This window comes from Protopterus annectens, chromosome 9.part0, assembly GCF_019279795.1.
Source record: "Protopterus annectens isolate FY-2018-M chromosome 9.part0, PAN1.0, whole genome shotgun sequence".
Lineage (NCBI taxonomy): Eukaryota > Metazoa > Chordata > Ceratodontiformes > Protopteridae > Protopterus > Protopterus annectens.
Genome location: NC_056743.1, coordinates 695,794,347 through 695,818,038, shown reverse-complemented (window position 1 = coordinate 695,818,038; position 23,692 = coordinate 695,794,347). Strand labels below are relative to the sequence as shown.

General features: G+C 38.4%; 1 protein-coding gene across 1 annotated transcript in view; it reads right to left on the bottom strand.

Moving 5' to 3' along the window:
* LOC122810572 (ABC-type oligopeptide transporter ABCB9-like) overlaps positions 1–23,692 on the bottom strand; it is a 77,860-nt gene that overhangs the window by 39,429 nt on the left and 14,739 nt on the right. Inside the window, exons 3-4 of the mRNA XM_044082151.1 lie at positions 3,216–3,413; positions 1,434–1,562 (exon numbers count right to left, since the gene is read on the bottom strand). Of these exons, the coding sequence (XP_043938086.1) occupies positions 1,434–1,562; positions 3,216–3,413 (327 nt within the window). The remainder of the gene's footprint in view (positions 1–1,433; positions 1,563–3,215; positions 3,414–23,692) is intronic.

The following is a 23,692-nucleotide window of genomic DNA, read 5'->3' as shown; positions in this document are numbered from 1 at the left end:
CTTGTGTTAATTACATAAATGTTTCAAATCTAGGGACCCACATTGCCAAGTCCTGAGATTTAGAGACCTAACAGCCAAAAATATGGACATGCATATACTAAGTCTGAGATTGCTACTTCTCAGAATATTCCTTTTTTTCCGATGTATGGCAATCTCCGAGTTGGTATCTATATATCTTGGGGAGGAGGCTCCTGTATCAGGGGGTGCAAAGGCAGCCTCTAAAAACAACTTTAAAGGAGAAGAGTGTTTTTCGATATTTGCTCTTCTCCTGTATTTTCAGTCTCTTTTTTTCAATACCCTGGGAATCGGCAATGAATCTGAGATTTTGACCGGAAGAAGCTAATTATGTGATACGATAAGCCACTGTGCATTTTACTGATTGGTCTTTGACTACTGCCTTGATCCACCCAACACAGCTGTTATTACACAGTAACACATGATTGGTATTTGTTTTTTGCCTTGACCCATCCCCATGATTGATATTATTATACAATAATGCACAAGCATATTATAACTACAGACTGCCTTAATGAAGTTATATAATGCCTTATTAATAACAATAACATTATCATTTTTTTCAGTCTTATCTTAAAAAAATCATGATCCACATCGCTAAACTGTGGATTACTGCAATTATACCATGACACAGGTGAAATAGTCAGTACTTTCTTTGTCAGAAGAGAAACAGCGTTTGAACAGAAAAAAATCGAAGTGACAGCTACTCACTTTGGATGGTGAACATCAGCATTCCATTCCATTTTTTTTAGTTTTCTAACGTCATTACAATGTTTAATGTTCAACATTTAAATGTGTTTATTTTTTAGCACTGGTAGGGCGGTGTTGGAAGTCATGGACATTAAACTATATTACGGATGTAGAATGTAGTTTCCTGTCAGGTTGTAAGAGGTCCAGCTCTAGTTTCTGAGTAATGACAACGTGCAAGAATATTATGTAACAGTTTTAAATAAAGATAATAATCTGTTACTGCTTGAATTTTTTTGTGCAAAATATTAGCATTTTTAAGTAGGATAGTCAAGAGTTACAGACTTCCTGAAAGGGTTATTTCAGGAATTACTCTCAATAGAAAACTCTTAAGATCAGAAGTCAGGTTTGACCTTCCATGGTACTCATGGGTAGGTCAAATGACAATCTAAAAATGAGTACTGTGAACCAAAAAATAATCTAAGCAATAACTTACAGTCATAGAACTTCAGCATATACCGCATATACTTACAAAAGTAAAGTTTACTAAATAATTTTAATAAAAGTAATATAGTATTCAAAGAAGCATATGACTGAAAAATGTGACACTTCTTGGGTTTGCCCCTTGTTTCACTCCCCAAAGATTTAGTGCCACTCTTTGGTAATGTACACCATCCCATTCTGCTGCTGAAAGAATGCATTCCTTTGATGAGTGCTCAGCTCTGACTTACTTCCACTGCATACGACAACTGCATTTCATACAGATCAAATGCTACCAAATCTCCACTGCTAACATCACCATGGCTCACCAGACGGCCTCCGTAGTACAAGATACTGACCTTCAAAGCCAGGCTTGACAACTGTGAAGGAGAAGGTAAGTAAATGTAAGTGGCATAACAACAATACAGGTCACAATATTTCTCTAATCAGGACACTTTAGCAGACTATGAATGTACTATAACAATGTAAAGTACTGCACTTTAATTTAGGGTACATAATGTGAAACAAAATTCCAAAACAGACACACCTTCCAGTCTATACAAAGTTCAGCTAATTTAAAACATATTGTACTGTTTTAAAGTACCATGTGCTGTACTTGTTTTCAGACTAACAGACTACACCATCTATGCAGCACAAGTCATCCAGAAGTGTGTCAGCCAGAAATGCCATACTCATCCTTCTATGTTTACAAGTACTATTAGACCCAACCACACTATTCCAATTTCCAGCTCCTCGTCAGAGGTATATACAAAAAAAAAAAAGAATAGAGGGATGCAAGATGTACTTCCCATGAAGTAACAGTAAATCACAGTTGTCCAATTATAATTCAAATCATACACATTTTTTTATTAGTATTGATTAAAATGGTTACTGTCAAATGATGCAAGCATTAATAGGTTTTAAGTTAAACTAGTTTCCATAGCTCTCAGCTGCCCCTGACTTTGAAGAACACCACTGACTTTGATTCATATTTTTGCCCTGGCTCTCATAAAATGTTGATTTTCTGATAAATAATTGAACATTACAGTCAGTTGATAATGCCAGACATTAGACTTCATATCTCTAATTCTTTGAAAAAATGTATGTTGATGCAAAACCTGCGCTTTGACTATCCTAAGTGAAACAGTAATATTAAAACCTGTCCCATGATTTTGGGCCTTGGATCATCACTGTTGAAGAATCAGGGGCAAAACCAAAAGAAAACTATGCCATTTACTTCAGATAGCAGAATTTTAAAATCCATGAAACAACTCTTCAATACTTTCTGCCATCTCAGAAATCTAACGAACAAAGAGGCAGCACAGAGATACTGTTTTTAGGTTGTGTTTGAAAACAGTCTAGCCTTGGATCAGTGTACTCACTCATTTGCCAAATGATTAAAAAACATAATAAAAACTCTGGGTATCTGCCTAGAATTTGAAGGGTCTTTTGGACAGACCACTTGCACTCCACAGTACTCTATATGAATTTACCTTCCTCCTTATTACAATTTATTCAAACAGCTCCTCAACAAAATAAATTCTGGTCTCTGAACATGAAATACTACGACTGACATGAATACTTAAAATCCAAAATATGACAGAAAACAATGGATGCAGCAAACTGTGTTTAAGTGATCAGACAACTCTATGGCAGATGCAAACAAATGCAAAGGCCTCTGTGACAAATACAAGCAAGCTGTATCCGATTTGCATCCAAGAAATGACCCTAAGAACATTAACTAAATACTTATTTACAAACAAAGAGATCTACAGTAGTAATTTAGAAGAACAAAAATGTATTTAAGTAGTAGAAACTGAAAATAATGTTTTACAAAAACATTTACATTTCTAGTGTTCGATATGGATCACATACTTTTACAAGTATGTCAGAGGCAGGGACCATCCCCAACAGTCCCTAGTTGCAGTGTTCTGCCTCTTTAAATGACTGTACGAATGCAGTTTTGGAAAATACAGGTACTTCCTGTCCCACAGTGATGTGTAATACACAAGGCAGTAATAATGAACACTAACACTGTTGGTCCACATGAATCCTACATAGGCTACTGCCTCCTTCTTGTTCAGCTTGTATGTTTCTTGCAGTTTTTTGCTGTAGCGTTCAGCCTCACCATCCTCATTAGCAAAGCTCTGCACTGTCTTTATGGAGGAGAAGGTCTCCACTGCCACATCATTGGCCTTGGCCAAGAACTCTTGTACTTCCTTGGCAAGATTCTGGAGAGAGTGTGAGAAAGGAAAAGAAAATGAATATTTTAGAATCCATAATGTATCACATCACATCATGCTATGGTATTTGACTGTATTTTCCGAAGTCACTATTCACTGGAGGTGAGGTATTTACAGTTCAATGGCTCTCCCAGCTCTGCACCAACATAATCTAAACACCCAGATGAATAACAGCATGCTCCTTCAACATCAAACAAACAAAAGCACACACACACAAATGTACACACACTCTTACACACGTGACATGCATACAAAGAATAATCATAATTACTGTGAACTGCAAAACCACAATCTAAAGAGAAAATTCAATTATGTCTTTGCTGCAAAACATGAAGACAAAGGGTGTCAAGGGGGAGTGCAATGAAAAAATTAAGAAAAACAGGGAAAAGGGTGGCTTGTCAGTTACCGTCATTGGAATGACACAGCTCAATGACAGTGAGTCAGTTCTTAAATACACAACTTAATTAACTAATTAGGTAGTTCAACAACTGTCAGAGGTTTAGATGTCAGTTTAAAACCAGAGCATTAGAAAATTCACAGAAATGGTAGTGAATAAAAGAAGCTGAGATTTCAAAAACAAAACATAATAAATGAAATAAATGTACTGACTAAACATAACTCAACAAGGCATTTGTTGCTAAATGACTAGAAACAAATCCTATTAATTTCTTATAGGCTACTGTATTAACCTATACTGTACAGCTCCATAAATGGGGTGTGTATAAAAATTGTAGTATTCCATCCTGAATTACCCCAATTTATAACAATGGCTCAAGATAATGTTATAATGCACTGTCCCTTCACCTTTCTGTGCACTCACATCTCCTATACAGAAAGCTGGCAGGTTTTGCCATTTAAACAGCAAGAATGGGCTTCCAAATGTATGCAATTCTGTAGTGCATGTTCTCTCCGCAAGCAACCTGTCCGTGGGATAATAATGACTTTTTCACTCCTGAAGTGTGTACATAGCCCTTGATGGAAACAGTGAAAGGTCTACTTTTGAGATTTTTAAAAGAGAATGCAATCACATTTTTAACATGTTTCAAGAGAGGAGTTACCCATATAACCTTTTGGTTTCTATCCAACAAGAGGTCTCTAGGAGCTGGAGTACAAAATTTTGTCTCCTTTTAGGTTCTGAATCGCTAGAAGATACCTATCTACATAAAAAAGAGATGACAATACATATAAAAGTGAATATACTAACTCTTTGATCATTAAATATAATACTGATTCCAAGTATATTTAGGACATAGTGCTTAGGAATTGGAATATTCTCAAGGAGGATGCTAAGGCTTTTAGTAACTTAGGAGAAGTACCTAAAATTATTTTCAAGACAAGGAAAACATATAACATTTATTTGAAAGTACATTCACCCCTAAAACAAACCAAATATATAAAGGTACTCATAAATGCAGGGCTTGCGGTCAAAGTTCCTACATGCTACAACAGGAATAAATTAGCTTGGACAAGTACTAAGTTAGCAGATGGTAATTGCCTCACTACAGCGGCTATATATATATATATATATATATATATATATATATATATATATATATATATTGACGAGTGTTCCAACTTCCCGTGTTTTCACATCGGCGAGACTGAGGGGCTACTATAGTCTATAGAGACTACTATAACTATGATATCTTTAAACATAATTTTAATAATTCTCTTTAAAACACTCTCTTATTTGTCCTGATTTCAAAAAAAATTATGTTTGGTATTTTGGAAGTTGTCCCTCAAAATGAATGGGGTGGTTCCTGGGAAAACCGAGTAGAACACAAAGAGTTGATTAGGCAACTCCATTTAAATACCTCCGTTTACTCTGGCCTAAATGAACATCTTATGATTTTGCCTGTTTTAAAAGAGCTGCCAGCTTTAAATGGTTTAGTCAGATTTATATATACTTTTTATATACTGTGTTTATTTTTTTTTGCAGAGGCATTTTTTTCATGAAGTGTTTTATAAAAAAAAATATATATATATATATATATATATATATATATATATATATATATATATATATATATATGTCTTTCAGTCTCTCTAGTCATACTATTTCCCCTACGTTTTTTTCTACGGTTGAATGGTTTCACCCATATCGATCATAAAAAAAAAATAGCATGACAGCTCCTGATTTATTTTTTAAATATATATTGTTTATATATTTTTTTACAATTTGCTTATATAGATGTTATTTTTACAGATGTGATTTTTATAGGGTGATCTTAATTGTGTGATTTTATGTATTTCTGGTTTTACATAGTTTTGTATAAGTCTCCTAGGATAATTTATTTATTTTCCATTTGTTATTTATTTATTTTCCATTTGTTCACCGGGAAAGTCCGACTGGACACAGGTCCATTTTCAGCGGATGCCCAGGGAGAAAAGCTCCATATTGTTACACAGACATAATGTTTTTTTCTTGATTTTTAATTAATACGGTCACATGATTATTTTATTAATGTACATTGACTGGTGCGATTTTTTTCTTCTACTGGTTCTGAGGAAGTCCCATTTGAGGGACAAAAGTGCTTAACCAGTTCTTGTTTTCCTTGACATTATACAACAAAAACAGTCTGTGGATATTCACTGGAGATGTGGATTTATATATTTTTCATGGTTTTCACCCTTTTCACTATGTGAACCTTGTGATTTTGAGTTTTGTGCCACTAAAATTCATCTTTCTTATCAAAGTGCTAAACATTTTAACAGCTGTAATAAGTTCTTGGTGTCAGGCAGTCCCTACTTCCAGACACAATGGTGGTACAAATAAAACAAGGGGATTAGAACAGTTCTTTATTCCAAACCATCCTACAGCTTGTGAATACAGGGAGTACACACATGTTTCTAGTGGCTGAACAAAGTTGGGATGAACAAAGCTAGCATACTCTTTTAGAAGTACTCCTACAGCTCTCACAAACTGCACACATCTTGAACAGAACAGGTGCAATCCCACAATAACCAGCACAAGAGAAATCAGCAAGATAAGTAACAGTAAACACTGGGATAATTTAGGTGCAGGGTACTACTGAACAGCAGGGCGTATGACTTGAAGGGGCAACTTTGTCTTCCCACAATCTGGTATCCTGCACCCAGTATCTCTCACATCATCATTATCCTGCTGAAGTAGGACTGTAAGAATCATTTTTGCAGGGGGCATAACCCCTATACTCCTTCTGATACGAGGTCTCTACCCCACACATTCAATAATTCCTCAGAGATTGTACAACTAGGAAAAAAGTGAATAAGTGTATTTAGAGATTAGGATAAGGGGCAGAGCTCCCAAATCAAGGGCAGCAAGCACAGCCCTCATGCAAAAATACATTTGAAAGCTGATTTAGGTTTCTTCTTGCAAAGGTCGAAAGGAGTGGTGGGAAAATTAGGACAGGACAGGATCCTAGACTACATGGAGATTGTTGTCAATAAATAATAGTAAATCCAACCTGATGAGTATAATACAAGACAATGTAATTTAACACTAAACTATTTTATTTACCTTTGTTGATAGAGTGCCAGACTGGGTAAAAACCCCTTTTAAGGAGATGCTCAGGGGGAAAAGCTCCACGACTGATACAAAAAAACAAACCAGTCATTTAGCATCACATCATGGTAAGTCTAGAAAAGGCTACAATCATATCAAAATAACAACATAATAAAGTGGTAAAAGGACTGAAGGGAAAAAAATAAAATAAAATTTGCAGCAATACATAAGTTGAGGTAAACCAAATGTTTAACGAATACCAGCATTCAAAATTGCACAAATAATAAACAGCTCAGTCTATCACAGAGATTTCTATAGTGGTAAGACATAGAGACAAGTCTTTACTGGCATGTCCAGGAGGAACAAGAGGTGGAATTACTCAGGGAAGAAGAGCATCTGCAGGTTTAGGAGTCTAGTAAGTATGTGTTCAAGTGGTCTGAAAAGATTACGGAACTTCTGATTAGTTTGAGATCAGGGGGCATTTTGTTCCACATTCTTGAGACATAATTTGAGCAGAATGATGCTCCTGAGTAGTTTTGTGCTTAGACAGTTATGGTTATACCTTGGTCTTAGGAATGGAACTCTCAACCAGGTACACACCAGCTGATGTGGGTTGAGATGGATGGAGACTTCATGAGTTCATATAGTATTTTTGAGCATTCTTCAGTTGGGTGAGAGTCAGGTGGTAAGGAAGTTCCAACCCACTAAAATTCTGGGTTGCATGTTAGTAATGGGTACAACTGAAAAGACTACTGGCAAATTTAGCAATTTTGTTGCATTACTGGTTAATTTTGTTTAGCAGAGTAGTTCGAAAATGTGTAAAGATGTGTGTTATCTGGTCTTGGATGACTATCATCTTTTATCTTAGGTATAAATTTACTTACAAAATTTAGTGTAAATGCTTGGCAGGAAGCTTCATTAACTTCATCTAAGGGAACTGGAGTATGACATTCCACTTGCTTATTAGTAGAAAAACAGGAGTTAAATACTTTTGCTAATTCTGAGAGCAAATGCAATATTTTCCTCTCATGTCTTAGTGGCCCAATATTATTAAACATTCCTTTGTGTCTATTTACATATGAGAAAATGTTTATTACTATCCCAACCCAGCTAACTTGCCTTCAAACATATTAGCAGAGTTCAGAGACTTTTGTTAACTTTTTACTCACAAAATAATGTGCCTTTCTGGCAATGGAGAGACCTTTTCCAAATCCATCTTTTCATTTGCAAATGTTTTGCGCATTTATCCTGCTTGGGGGTGGGGGGTTCTACTCCTTACATTCACTTTCACACAACTGTTTACATGACAAAACAATTATCTCCAAATATAGTCCACAAAGCTACAACTTCATTGTTGTTTTTAACGTGTCTACCATAGGATTGATCTTACTTATAAATCCCACATTATGGAGTTCTGCTCAATCATAAATAAACTTTGTCTTTTCAGATAAAATCATACCATACTTGCAAAAAAATTGAACTGCAGAGAGATCAGAATTCTCCACTGAGTTAAGTTGTTCAGTTTCTAGCACTTTTTTGGTATATTAGTTAGTAATACATCTGGGGAATTAGTTTCCCTGGTTACAAACTAATAAGATGCACAAAATTAAAATCACATAAAATAAATGCTTGTTTACATATACATATATACCAGTGAGCTTATGACTTTGATATCAAGTTAGTGGTTTAACAGAATTCTTGTCAGTAACCCCAGTAAACTCCACTAAATTTCCAAATGGTGGTTCAACAAGAGAAGTCTAGAATATAGGGTATTAAAAACAACCCCTGACCCACCTCTATCATATCTGAGGCAATCAAACATTATACAACTAGGAATATTCACTCCTATACATTACCAGTTTTAGTAATTACAGAATATTTTTTACAGAGTGGTTGTAATCCCTCAATTTCATTTGTAAGAATAAAGAGCAATTGTATAATAAATCTTTACTTCTTTGATCACATTTGTATGCTTTCTCCTTTCCTTACTAGATTCAACATTTTCCTCTCATGATTCAGTGGCCCAATGTTATTAAGCATTTTATCATTTCCAAAAAATGGTTGCTTAGGAAGATAAGTATGCTTGCTAGGGCTATGTTATTTGGGTTAGAGGATGCAATTCAGTGTTAATTCATAGTCTATAGATTTATTTATTCTAGTAGGTGTGGAGATGAGTTGAATAAAATTGTATAAATCATGAGTTGGATAACAGGAAATTTGGTGTGTAAATGTCTACAAATATTGAGGAAACTTTTCTGTGTGGAAGATCTAAGATTCCCTAGAGTTTCTTAGAGTTCAGGTACCCAATAACAACCATACTGTGAATATCCCACCTAATAACAGGTGGTAGAAATACTTTCTCTAAAAACTTTCAAAGTATAAATCCACTAATGAAAGTAGGGAAGCACAAGCTTGTTCAAGTTGAATCTTCTTTATTAGAAACACAAAATCAAGCGATCCAAATAGTACTTGAAAAAAGTGTGGAAATTAACCATTCCATTTATATACCTGTTTAAAAGCATGGGAGTGGTTTACTAGGGTAGCTCTGTTGTAAAAGACAATTAGCATGTTTACTAGCTAAATACCCCTTCCCCCATACACCAGTGTGCTATTCGACACAGTGGCGCCCTACTTCAAGCTGTGTGATTCCAGGATATGTTAAACTAAAAGTTAAACTAGAAATTATGCACTGATAACTGCTAAAACTTCCTGAAAGCATTTCATTGTAGCATCAAAAAAGAAAGTTAACACAAGTCTCCAAAATTCCTTAGAAATCTTTTCTACCAACATTCAGAAACATTTTTAACATAGATTGCTTTCATCTATTAGAACTTCTTCAGGGTTGTGTGTCAAGTGGGAAAGGCAACTAAATATTAAAAGTTAAATAATCATATATAACACTAAATTTTGTTGTGCTAAAAACAATACATATTATTTAAGAAAATGTACTACAAAAAGCAAATCCTAAATAAAAATCTACCAAACACTTGTGAAAATATATATGTACATAAATCTATTCATCTCAAATGATAAATCTTTTAAAGAATTTTAAAGTAAAATACACTAAAAAATCCACACACACACACACACACACACACACACACACACACACACACACACACACACACACACACACACACACATACACACACACACATACACACACACACACATATATATATATATATATATATATATATATATATATATATGGATCTACCTGAAAAGAACTCCAACAATGAGAAGACCGACACCAGAAGACCGACAACGTAAATGATCGACAGTCCAGAATCCCGACGCTGAAAACACCGACATGCGAGACTTTAGGGTTAGGGTGTGGGTTAAGTGTGCATTAGTGACAGACTTTAGGGTTAGGGTGTGGGTAAGGTAAGTGTGTACTAGTGAGGGACTTTAGGGTTAGGGTGTGGGTAAATGTGCGATAGTGATGGACTTTGGGGTTAGGGTGCTGGTAAGGTAAGTGTGCGATAGTGACGGACCTTAGGGTTAGGGTTTGGGTTAAGGTTAGTGCATAGATAGTTGTGTATGTAAGGTTTAGTGTAGGTTTGTAATGTTTTTGGTGTGCTTGTGTTGTGTGTTTTTTGGAAACGGATCTGTTTTGTTTTGTTGAGTTTCGGGATTGTGGTTTGTCGGGCATTTAAACTGTCGGGTATTTCAACTGTTGTTCTTTTCGTGTTGGTGTTGGAAAAACAGTCAATCAAATGTCCAGTATATTGAGGTCTTCCAGAATTATAGTTTCACAGGTTATATTACATGAAATCCAGGAAAGAATGTTTTCTAGGATGTTGTTATTGTTGTTTGGAGTTATATAGAGTAAAATGATGCATACTTTTTTTTTCATTAAGGGCAAGGTAGGTTTTTAAGAGTTTTGTTTTGTCAAAGTTGGGAATACCTGAAGGGTAGAGGATATGGTTAAACTGGCTTTAAATTAGTTTATAGATACTGTAGTCCTGGGAAAGTATTTCCTCATTTTTTTATGTGTGGCTTTAATCAGGTTTCAGTAAATGCTAATAAACATGGAGAGTGTTGAGCTACCCACAAGTGAAGGTCAGCTATTTTATTTAATATGTTTCTAATGTTTATATGTAGAGTCTGAGGTTGCAACTTCTGGCATAGGTTGAATGGTTATGTGGACCAGAGTTGGGGTGCATGACACTGTAGATTGATGGGGGGATCTAAATATATGATTGACGATATGAGAGGTATAGTGAGTTTTGTATTTGTACTTGTGAGATAGATTTGAATGGAATTTGTAACTGGGATGGACTGAGGAGTGGTACAGGTATGGTGTAATTGTGAGGTGAGTAGACAGAGTGTGCTATTTGTGCAAACACGAAAAGAAGAAACATTTGAACAAAAAGAACCTATAACACAACCTTTTTTTTAATAGGGGAAGTATTCCATATGCCTACATATCTCCTTCTTATGCATACAAATTCTGACACAACACTAATGCAAAGAAAGAGCAAAATACACTTTACGGCGCATAAATTTATACTGCATTTTCTCTGAGTAACATCCTGGAAAAAGCAAGACTAACACCACAGTGAGAAGACCAAATCAGAGCAAATATTGTTAAGCAAACATGCCTTATGAAAAAAAAAAATAACACAGATGTCAAAATCATTCGCTAACTGAAATCTCCATGGTGGTACCACTCAAACTGTCTGTATATACTCTGATGCCAACTACTAAAATTTTCAACAGAAGCTAGAGCGAAAAAAAAATTGCCGCTATGTTGATTTTCTAGATTTTTACACTGCTGGTTCTGTTGATAACCTCAGCTGTACAGTGCTAGCTTTGTTGCTTTACACAGAATTATATAAGGTGACATCAATGTGATTTTCCTGTTAGCCTTGTAGCACTTATAAATTTCCAATTTAAAAATTCCAAACTGATTTAAATTTCAGGTCCACCTGGCCAAACACTCCGATATCAGATTCTGCTACTCCTGCATTTGGAAAACAGCTATGTATGTGTACAAAATGGAAAGAAAGCACTCACTCTACACCTGAATTTTGCAATGTTCATGACTTCAGACACAGTGGCAACTGTGGTGGAATCTTCATGTTTATCAAGGAACATACCACATCCAGGCAGATCTCTAGGGACCCACTGAATACATGATTAATTATCAAGTAATGGCTCGTTTCCCTGATGAGAATTTAAGATTCCTCAGTGTTCTAAATGATCTCCCTATTAGCAAAAGCTCCATTATTTTGGGTGACTAACTCTCCAGCAATAAACTGGAATACCTATACTTTCAATGTAGGATTGCCCACAAATTCATAGACTTAAAAGTTTCCATGAGCAGTTGATAAATAAACCTACTACAGGACATGTATGCTTGATCTAATTCTTACAAATATGGTTGCCTCTTCCACCTCTCCTCTGATAATTAATTTCCCCAGTAAATTCTGACCAAAAACATGTGACTTTCTCTTTTAAAATCCCAAAAGCCCCTAGAGCAAACTGCACTGAATTTAAGTACTAAAAAACACCAACCCCAATCTACTCTATGATTAAAATTCACTCATGACTGCACTTCCACTGACCCTGGTACAGCGGCAATCTGCACTAAAGAATTCTATACATATTTACAAAAAAGAGCTAGGAGTCCCCTACCAGAGCCAGGTATCACAGGAATTCAAAAACAAACCACTGTGGTAGTCCATTGCCATAAATAATCTATATAACGACAGGAAAAAAATCTCCTTAAATTACTTAAGAACACCCAAAACCCATTTTCTCAAGGATAATATCAAAAGCATTACAAAAACACTACAGAACACTAAAATATTGGCACATTTATTGCAATAGTCTGGGTATAAATGGAATCCCTTCATCTCTGAGTACTTTCCATTGGCTTGCCTCTGAAGCCATAAATCTTTCTTTATCTATGAAGCCAAAGATAATGATAAATCTTTCTTTATTGCTGTTAGAAAACTAAGAAACAATACGCTAGATTACTTTGAACTTATTCATAATGCTATTTCCTATTCTGATTCAACAGACGTTGCCAATATCCTCGCAAAGGAATTTAGTCTCAACTTCCACTCCATGGCTTCAATCTAAATTTATTTATTTGACATCTGTTGACCAGGATAGTCTGACTGAGCTTGAGCCCTTTTTCAGCAGAGGCCCGGGGAGAAAAGCTCCAAAATTATACATGGAAAAAATAATAGTGTAATAATCAGAATAGGAGATCAATAATTCTCAACTGAAGATAACATTACTATAACCTTGTGACTCAAACTTTATCACTTAGTTCAAATTGAGTTCATATACACAACTAAAATCAGACATCACACAGACAATTAAAATCAGTTAGACAAAATTATATACAAGTTAGTTTCATTATACATCGCATCAGAAAAGGTTATAAGGAAAATTTGTGTATATAGGTATTGTACAAATTATGATTAGAACATTTTGAGTAAAATAATGGGGATGTATGAGGATCTGGATACAGTGCTCAGGAGAGGGAATTTAAAGAGGGAAAATAAAGCTCTGATATGTCTGAATCCCTTACTCCCCAATTATCTTTATATATTATATTTTGAAAGTGCTATCAAAGACCAAAACTACTTTCTTCATGGGACCTGACAATATGGCTGGTTGCTTATTTACTAATGTTAAACAAGCCCTTGTGGATACACTCCTTAAACTGTATAACCTCAGCTTAGCTAGAAGTTTTGTTCCATGAGCAGTGCACTCCAGTGGTGATGCCCCTCCATGAGGATGGCCTTATAACTCACCTGGGTTATTACAGACCTGTCAGTCTTCTATGCTTCATCCACAAAGCCATGAAACATACTATAACTGACCTCAGTTATGATATCAATAATATTATTAGACTTGACCTCTGACAGCTTGACTAAAGGTAGATTGTGTCTCTTGAATCTGGTAAACTTCTTTGAAAGGATTTCAAAGGCTATAGACAGCGACCATGTAATACATATGGTGTATCTTGATCTGGCCAAGGCCTTCAATACCATTCCTAATGCTGGCATCATAACATCTCAAAATGTTTTAAAATTTGTCCCATATTTGGTAAGATGGACAGCAAACTGGCTGAGAGACATAACCCAAGCAAGTAGCAGGTGCTTAATTTGAAAGTATGAAAGTGTCCAGTACTTCTCCTCAGGGCTTGGTGCTGGGACGGACCTCTCCTCTTTGATATTTATTTCAGAGACTTCCACGCAGAGAACCAAGACTGTAAACTTGGGGTTGTTATCTTCTGACTCTCAAATCTTCCAGAATTAATTCTCCCTAGGAAACTTTGGTGTACTACAAATGGGCTCAGAATAAATGCTTAAAAGTGTATTTCCATATTGTTGGTAGACAAACCCTCCCCTCATCATATAGACAGAACACCACTACAAAGCACCAAGTATAGTGATGGATCATAGAACGTGGGTTGACAATTCCATCTCTTTTGACCATAATGTGACAATGATTATCAGGAAATACTTTTAATTATCAAAGCCACATCATCAATGTCTACAGAGATAATCACTCTCTTATACTGAGAACTGTTCAAACCAATTATTAAGTACAACACCCCCCTAGGATGTTTCTCACTAAACATATTAAACAAAAAGAAATACCCCAAAGGCTGCTAATCAAAAAGATTGCCGGACGTCCCTGAGCTATTAATACAGACTGGATGCTCTATCCCTTTATTCAGTGTCTTACAGATTTTTGAGGTGATATCTCTGCCTCACTTACCATAACAATTAGAGACCCATGTTGTCTTGCACCTCCTGCATCTCCTCAAGTCCAATATCTCCACCAATACTATCAGCACAGACATAAATCTTCATGAACAGATAAATAAAACATGGCAGAGGAACATATTTATAACCAAACATCTCCCAACATATACTATACGACTGGGTTGGTATTCACAAATTTACTCTGTGGTTGACTGGTATGACCCTCCTGCAGAAAGGAGGTGCAGCATGATGGAGGATACTGGCAAGGCATGAATGGTCATAAAACTTGATGGCATACAAATATCTATAAATCTATGGTATACTAAACTGAAAAGACATTATAAGAGCAACACAAAGGAAAGTCTTTCAGTACTCTTCCATACGCTTCATTTTTACTTCATGTTCTTTCCCTACCACATATCAAGGCCCCACTCTGCCAAGCAGAAGCACCCTCAAGACTGTTCCTGGTGTTTGCCATCACTGAGACTGTCCTCCTCTTGACAGGTTTCATATTTACATTTCAACCCTGGCTTAAGACAGGATGCATAGGGCAGACTGGGTTGGACAACATCTAGTGAAAATGAGTCAGTGGCTGTCAACTAGTTGACACAGGAGGAGGTCTGGAGATGACAGCTTAAATGTGATTATGATGGAGCATGGCATTTGTATCATCTCTTGTAGTTTTCAGTACTGAACCCTGCTGGTCCACAACACTCTCCTGGTATTTGTAAACATTAAATCCTTGTCCCACCCTCAGCTCTAACAGGTAGAAGCCTGTGATGTGTAGCCCATCACTAATTGACCCCTTGCTGAATTACAACTTTCACATAGTTCTTAAACTTCAAATAAAATAAAATATCTCCTGGTTAAGTACTAACAGTTCAAAGTTCATGATAAAATTGACACAAAAAACAGAATAGTTCAGGACAATAAAATTTAATAAGATTAATAAATGCAATCTTTTCACGTACAAACACTTTTTCATGTAATTTAAAAGCTCCAAACTACACCTTATTAATTCATCTAAGAATCACATGATCAGTGTTGTAGATTCATTTGCTTTAAAATAGGTTTAAGGGGACAGGAATCATTAATTTGATGTATACTTAAAGCATTAAAACTGCTACTACATTCATATTCAAGCACTTTTTTAAAATTTACAATATCTCTTCTCCTAATACCATTAAAGACCAATTATAAAACAGAAAATATGTAAATATGAGATGCATCATTCATTAACTTAGTTAAGGCATTCACAATGTTCAATTTTTTAATATCATATATATGTTGAGCTATTCTGTCCCACAGTCTCCTATTAATTTTCATGACATAAAATGATAACCAAATAGTGCAGTTTGCCAGATATACTAAATTCATGCCATTGTAATCCACATGGTGATAAAATTTATAAACACGGTTAGTTATGGAGGATGAGCTTGAAAGTTTTTTTATTGTGTCTGAATTCTACTACTATCTTCTTGAAATTTGAATGCAATAGTTCATGTGAAAATATTAATTTTCTATAAATATTAGTTTATTGGAAAGAGATAGGACATCTATCTACCAGAATATACAAGAAGGACACTACAGGAAATGGGTGTTTACAATGCCATATCATGCATCCAGGATATGTATACAAGAATATTTTTATGGAACAATTTTGTAGATTATCAAGATTGATATCTGATAATATTTTTGAACTGGAAGCAAAGGTTACGTTTGATGATTTTTAAGATGTGGGTACGAAAAATAAGATAAGTAAAGCATTAAGTGAGGTTAAACAGTACTGAAACGAAGGTATGTGTCCTTATTTTAATTCTATTGAACTGGTAAGGCGCAATGTTACTGTTGTAGGTGACACTAGTCTTTCTTACATTACTGCATATACTAGTAATAGCAGACCCATTATTAATATTATTAAAGATAATTGGCCAATTTTATTAATGTCACCTGATATTATGATTGTGACGCCCGTGCCCTCGACCAGCAATCAAGGAGCCTCAATCCTCACCACTAACACCAGAGAGGGAGTCTCATATATGATAAAAGGATAAGAAATACACACAGTAAAGTGCAATTTCCCTTAAGAGCACATAGATATCACAGTCAGTCCGGGGATGGTCGCTCCCTTGCTCCCCAGGTCCCAAATAAGGCTCCCCACTGGCACAGCTATAGGGTCCAGATCTCAGCCAGCTGGGCAAGCTAAAATCTCCAGCACCCTCTCTGTCCAACCAGTGCTTTGTGTCCCTGCCCAAGTAACTGACACACACACACACTTTGAGTTAAGAGTTTATAAAACCACACAGGCACTTCTGGGGATGGCTGGCACGGGTTCTCCAGCTGTGCCACTTTTACCCAGACTATACAGTAGAAATCCTGCCACCACCCAGCAAATAATTATCGGCTACTCAAAGGCCCTTAAAAGGCTGTCCAATTATTACTGTGCAATATTATTATCCAATTGGTAAGTGTGGCTAAACAGTCAAGGCTTATTAGAGTGACTTGGTACAGGGTCAATATAAGCATGCAATGTACTCTAGAGCTTAACCTATCTCTACACAAAGCAGCCACAGTTGAAAGGTTTTAAAATATTTAATAATAAATAATAAAAACACAAGATAATACTTACTACACAGTGCTAGTCAAGAGTTCAGAGATCACACAGAAATACTTAAAATAATTCAGTAGTACAGTTCTTACATAACAGAAAAACACTTGGTCTAATCTTTCTAGTTCCTAGCTATTTCTAAAAGAAAACACAAGTCTAAGATAACTTGCATATGACAACAGGCAGTGCTATGAGTTGGATGGTCAAGACAAAAATGCTTAATAATCTCTGGTTCTCTCTGTTTAAATTGTAATTGCAGTTCTGATAAACATTACATCATTCTTTACACAGGCCACACAGAAATTACATCTACATTCTTTTACACCTATGCAGAAACCAGAGCAATAAAAATACATTTTCATGTTTAAATCCAGCAATCTAACTCTTGATTAAAACAATAGAAAGAATGTGCTAGCCCAGATGGAATGACTCAGAATGTTTAACTTCAAAGGACAGACAGGAAGTAATGTTAACTTCAAAGGACAGACATAAAATGCTTGTCTTTGCTTTCATTACAGCAGAGGGCAATGTTGTTACATTTTTTTGAAGTTCAATATTTCACAGCATATTCTTTCATTTAAGAAAACAAGCTGTATTTCAACATTCATATCCACAAATGACAGAATTATGTACCAAATTCCATTCGACTAGGCTGGCAGCCTTCACCCATCTCTACCAGTCTTCAACCCCCCTCATGAGAACTCAGGCTACTTTTTCAAGTTACTCTTGAGAAACACTGCTTGAGAGGGTTAGGTCTATCTGAGTATACCTTACCCCATTCCCTGTCTTGACAGCCCATCTGCATTGGCATTGCCTATCCCACTGCGGTGCTACACTGACATATCATATGCTTGCAACCCCAGGCTCCATCTTAGCAACTTGGCATTTTGCTGGCTGGCTCTGTTTAACCATATTAGGGGGGTTGTGATCTGTCATAACAGTGAATTTCCTTCCATACAGATAAGGCTGAAGTTTCTGCAGTGCCCACACTATGGCTAGACAGTCCTTTTCTACAGCTGCATAGCATTCCTCCCTGGGTTGGAGCCTACAACTGAGATAAACCACTGGGTGCTCTTCCCCCTCTGAAGAAATCTGTCTAAGTATAGCCCCCACCCCATGGTTTGAAGCATCCACCTGCATAACAAATTATTTGCTGTAATCTGGACTGGCTAACACAGGGGGTCCTCCCAAAGCTTCTTTAAGCTTCTGGAATGCCTGCTCACATGCTGGGGTACAAACTACCTTATCTGGCCTGTTCTTCCTTGTCAGGTCTGTGAGAGGAGCACCTATGGTACTATAACTGGAGAAGAACTTTCTGTAGTACCCTGCTGTCCCTAAAAATGCCCTCACCTGATTTTTAGTAACAGGTGCAGGCCATGCCTGAAAGGCTTCCATTTTATCAGGTTTTAGCCTTACCACTCCCCACTCCATGTCCTAGGTAGGAGACCTCTGCCATACCCACCTGACATTTGCTCGGCTTAATGGTCAACCCTGCCCTCTGTATTCTGCCCAGCACCTCCCTGACATGCTGAAGGTGCTCTGGCCAGGAATGGCTGCAGATGGCAATATCATCTAGGCAAGTAAGGGCAAACCCTCCTGCTCCTGCTAGGATACGATCTACCAGCCTCTGGAAAGTTGCTGGGGCATTCTTCATCACAAAGGGCATCTTTGTGAACTCATGCAAGCCAAAAGGAGTCACAAAGGCTGATTTTTCTCTAGCACTGGGGGTCAAGGGCACCTGCCAGTAACCCTTGGTAAGATCAATGGTTGTAGGATACTTAGCCCCATCCAGCTGGTCTAGGGCCTCATCTGTCCTAGGCATGGGGAAAGCATCCAACTCTGTGTGACTATTTAATTTCCTGTAGTCCACACAGAACCTGGTGCTGCCATCCTTCTTTGGCACCAGCAACACTGGGGAGGCCCAGGGACTGTTGGACTCTTGAATCATCCCTAGTTCCAACATCTCCTGTACCCAGGCACCCTATAAGAGGCCTGCCTAACAGGCCTTTGGGGTCATGTATCAACCTGTTGCTGCACCAGGTGGGTGCACCCTGACTTCCCAGTGAACATGTCCACAAATTCCTGCAACACTGTTCGGATTTCTCAAACCTGGTTAGGAGATAGCTGTTGGGACATTGCTACCCCTTCCACTGAGGTGTCAGCCCAAGCCTCACTGAGGAGATCCCAGATATCTCTCAGACTCCTCCTGAAATCCACTGCAAATGCTCAGCACAAGGGCCTCCCTATCATGGTAAGGTTTCATCATGTTAACATGGTACAATTTGTGCCCCTGCTGTCTGCCTAGCAGTTCCATCATGTATTTAACATCACTTACTTTTCTTACCACCTTGTAGGGACCCTCCCAAGCTGCTTGCAGCTTGTTATCTCTGACAGGAATGAGAACCATTACTTGCCGCCCCACAGCATGCTCTTGAGCATTCCTGTCATACCACACCTTATTCTGTTGTTGGGCTTCTGACAGGTTCTCCTGGGCCAAGTCCATGAGTTCCCTCAACCTTGTCCTGAGATATAGGACGTATGCCACAACAGACTCCTTGTGAGACTCTCACTCACCTACCCACTCATCTCAAATTAAATCTAGAGGTCCCCTCACCCTACGCCCATAGAGCAACTCAAAGGGTGAAAAACATGTGGATTCCTGGGGATCTTCAATGTAAGCAAACAACAGATAGGGCAAATATTTGTCCCTCTCCCTCTTAAACTGATCTGCAAATGCCCATAGCATGGACTTGATTACAGAGTTCAACCTCTCAACAAGACCATTAGTCTGGGGATGGTAGGGGGTGGTCTTCATGTGCTTCACCTCACAGGACTTCCACAGACAAGCCAGCAGGTCTGACATGAAACTGGCACCTCTGTCAGTCAGTATTTCTTTTGGGAAACCTACCCTGCTGAAAATCTCTAACAAAGCATTTGCCACCTTCTCTGCCTCAATGGAGGACAAAGCCACTGCCTCAGAGTATCATGTAGCATAGTGTACTACCACGAGGACATACCTTTTCCCTGTGGAACTTGGGGTACTCAGAGGACCCACAATATCCATAGCTACCCTCTGAAATGGCTCCTCAATCACAGGCAAAGGCATCAAAGGAGCTCTCACCTTGTCTCCTGCTTTGCCTACCTTTTGGCACTGCACACAGGTCCTGCAGTACCCTATTACATCTCTGGAAATTCCAGGCTAATAGAAGTTCTGCATAATACGCTGTTTGTACATTTTATTCCCATATGACCTGCAAAGGGAATATCATGGGCTATGGCTAGAAGCGCCAGACAGCAGGCTCTAGGCACTACCAACTGCTGTACTCTCTCACCTTCTAGGCCTCCCTCAGGGGTCCACTCTCTGTATAGTAACCCTTTGTCCCAGTATATTGCTTCCCCCTTTCCTTAACAATCAGGTGCCTCCCTAGCTACCTGCCTCAGGCCTTGCAATGTAGGGTCTGAGAGCTGAGCCTGTCAACTCTCTCCTTGTAACCCTTCCCAGCTCCCCTTCCACAGGAAGTCTGGCATCCTCTGACAGTGGTGCCTCACTGTCAGCCTGGGTACTACTACTCACCTTGACCTTTGCAGTCCCTCTGTACCCACAAGCAGCTGTGGCTCACCTTCAGTTTCACTGCTACAGCATAGCTCCCTCCCTGAAGTAGCTACCTCACCAGTCCTGGCTGCAAGCATGCAGTCTGTCTGGGTCTCCCCAAGTCTACCAGACTTACCTGCTTGTCTCCAAGCCTGACTGCGTGTAACTGCACAAGCACAGGGTACTGCACTAACAAAATCATTCCCTATCAGGACAACTGCAGGTATATCCTCAGACACACCTACTTGCTGGCTTCCTTTTCCACCCTCCCAGTCAAGGTGAACCCTAGCCCAATGTATTTGGAATGGGATCCCTCCTAAAGCCCTGACTGGAGTAGACTGCCCAGGCAAGTAGTGCTCCTCTGTAACCATTGCAGGCTTTACAATGGTTATATCAGAGGCTGTCTTAGCTATGGCCTCTTTGCCATTCACTGCAATAGGATATAGCCACTGGTGGTAGTTTGGTACCCTTGTTGTCCCAAGACAACCTACTATTGGCATTTTGCCTTTCCCATTTATTGGCTCCCTCACCTTTTGTTCTCCACCTTGCCTCCATGGACATCTGTATGCCACATGGCCCCACTGGTTGCATTCAAAACATTTAACCCTTGCTCCTGGACATGTTCCTGGAATAGTGGCTTCCCCTGCTACTGGCAGATTCTGTTGTGGCAGTCTGTGCTGCCCACCATGGGTTCCTTTAGACACATGAGCAGTACTGGGGGTCCCCTTCCTGTGCAGGGTTGCCCTGCTTGCCAGGTATAGGTCTCCCTTCTTCCCCAACTCATCTGAAGTAGCACATGTCTATCAGCTAACCAGATCCCCATGTCCTCAGGCAAAGTGCTAAGGGCTTGTTCCCTCACCAAAAGGTCTGACAACCCTTCAAAAGTGGTGACCTGACATCCACTCACCCACCCACCTATGGAAATAAGTGCTCAATTCAGCAACATATTCACACACACTTTCATCTGCCTTGGGTCTATGCTCATGAAACTTTTTCCTATACGTTTCAGGTGTTAGCTTAAAAAACTCTAATAGACAATTTTTTACAGCAGTATAATCAAAACATGCAATGTCAGACATTTTAGATAATACAGTTACAGCTTTACCATGGAGTAAGGGGGTCAGGAACCGTACCTAGAGCCCTTGGTCAACTTCATACTGTTTACATACCCACTCAAACATATGAATAAAGCTATCAAAATTATACCCCTCTTTAAACTGCGGAAGAAATTTACTGACCTTTTGTGCTTCTGGAGTCCAGTTACTCCCTTCCCCATTACCTCCATAACCCTGGTGAAAAGTCAGCATCTCCTTCTCATGCTGCCTCTGCCTTTCTTTTTCCTCAGCTTCTAGGCATAGCAGTTTCTCATTCTCTTCACTCTCTAGGTGCCTCAGTCTCTCAGCTGCTTCTAATTCCACACACCTGGCCTCCAACTCATGTCTCTTTAGCTCCAACTGGATTTTTAAGTCAACTGCGGAAAGGTTGAGCTGTCCATTCTCCGAGGGTATTATCTCTCTACTGCCAGTCTGCTTGTCCTCCTGGTTGTTGTTTTCTGATGCAGCTGTAACCAAGGCTGTAATCAGGTCTGCCTTAGTCAGGTTTCCATGCACCAGTCCCCTAGCCTGGCACATCTCCGCCAGCTGGCTCCTTTTCTGCTTTCCATACTTCTCTGCTGACATGCTGCCTGCTTACCCTGACTAACTAAGCTAACAAAAGAAATAAAACAATTGTGATCTGAACTCACTGTGTGGTTGTTTTAGAGTACAAAAACACCTTCAAAGCTCACTGTACACAAGGTACAGGAATCACTCTACCCACACCACTACAAGCCAGTTAGTATTTGCCAACTAATTAATACATGATGTGGATATCCCACCACTGCCAAATACAAATGTGAGGCTATCCCAACCACTGTCACCACAAATGTGATGCCCATGCCCTAGACCAGCAATCAATGAGCCTCAATCCTCACCACTAAGACCAGAGAGGGAGTCTCATATATGAGGAAAGGATAACAAATAACCAAGTAAAGTGCAATTTCCCTTAAGAGCACACAGAGATCACAGTCAGTCTGGGACTGGTCACTCCCTTGCTCTCCAGGTCCCCAATAAGACTCCCCACTTATTGGCTATAGGGTCCAGATCTCAGCCAGCTGGGCAAGCTAAAATCTCTTGCACCCTCTCTGTCCAAGCAGTGTTTTGTGGCCCTGCCCAAGTAGCTGACACACACACACACACATACACACACACACACACACACACACACACACACACACACACACTTTGAGATAAGAGTTTATACAACCACACAGACACTTCTGGGGAAGGCTGGCACGGGTTCTCCAGCTGTGCCCTTTTTACCCAGACTATACAGTAGAAATCCTGCCACCACCCAGCTAATAATTATCAGCTACTCAAAGGCCCTTAAAAGGGTGCCCAATTATTACTGTGCAATATTATTATCCAATTGGTAAGTATGACTAAACAGGCAAGGCTTATTAGAGTGACTTGGTACAGGATGAATATAAGCATGCAATGTACTCCAGAGCTTAACTTATCTCTACACAAAGCAGCCACAGTTGAAAGGTTTTAAAATATTTAATAATAAATAATAAAAATACAAGACAATAATTCTTACTACACAGTGCTAGTCAAGAGTTCAGAGATCACACAGAACTACTTAAAATACTTCAGTAGTACAGTTCTGACATCACATAAAAAACACTTGGTCTAATATTTCTAGTTTCTAGCTATTTCTAAAAGAAAACACAAGTCTAAGATAACTTACATGTGACAACAGGAAGTGTTGTGAGTTGGATGGTTAAGACAAAAATGCTTAATAATCTCT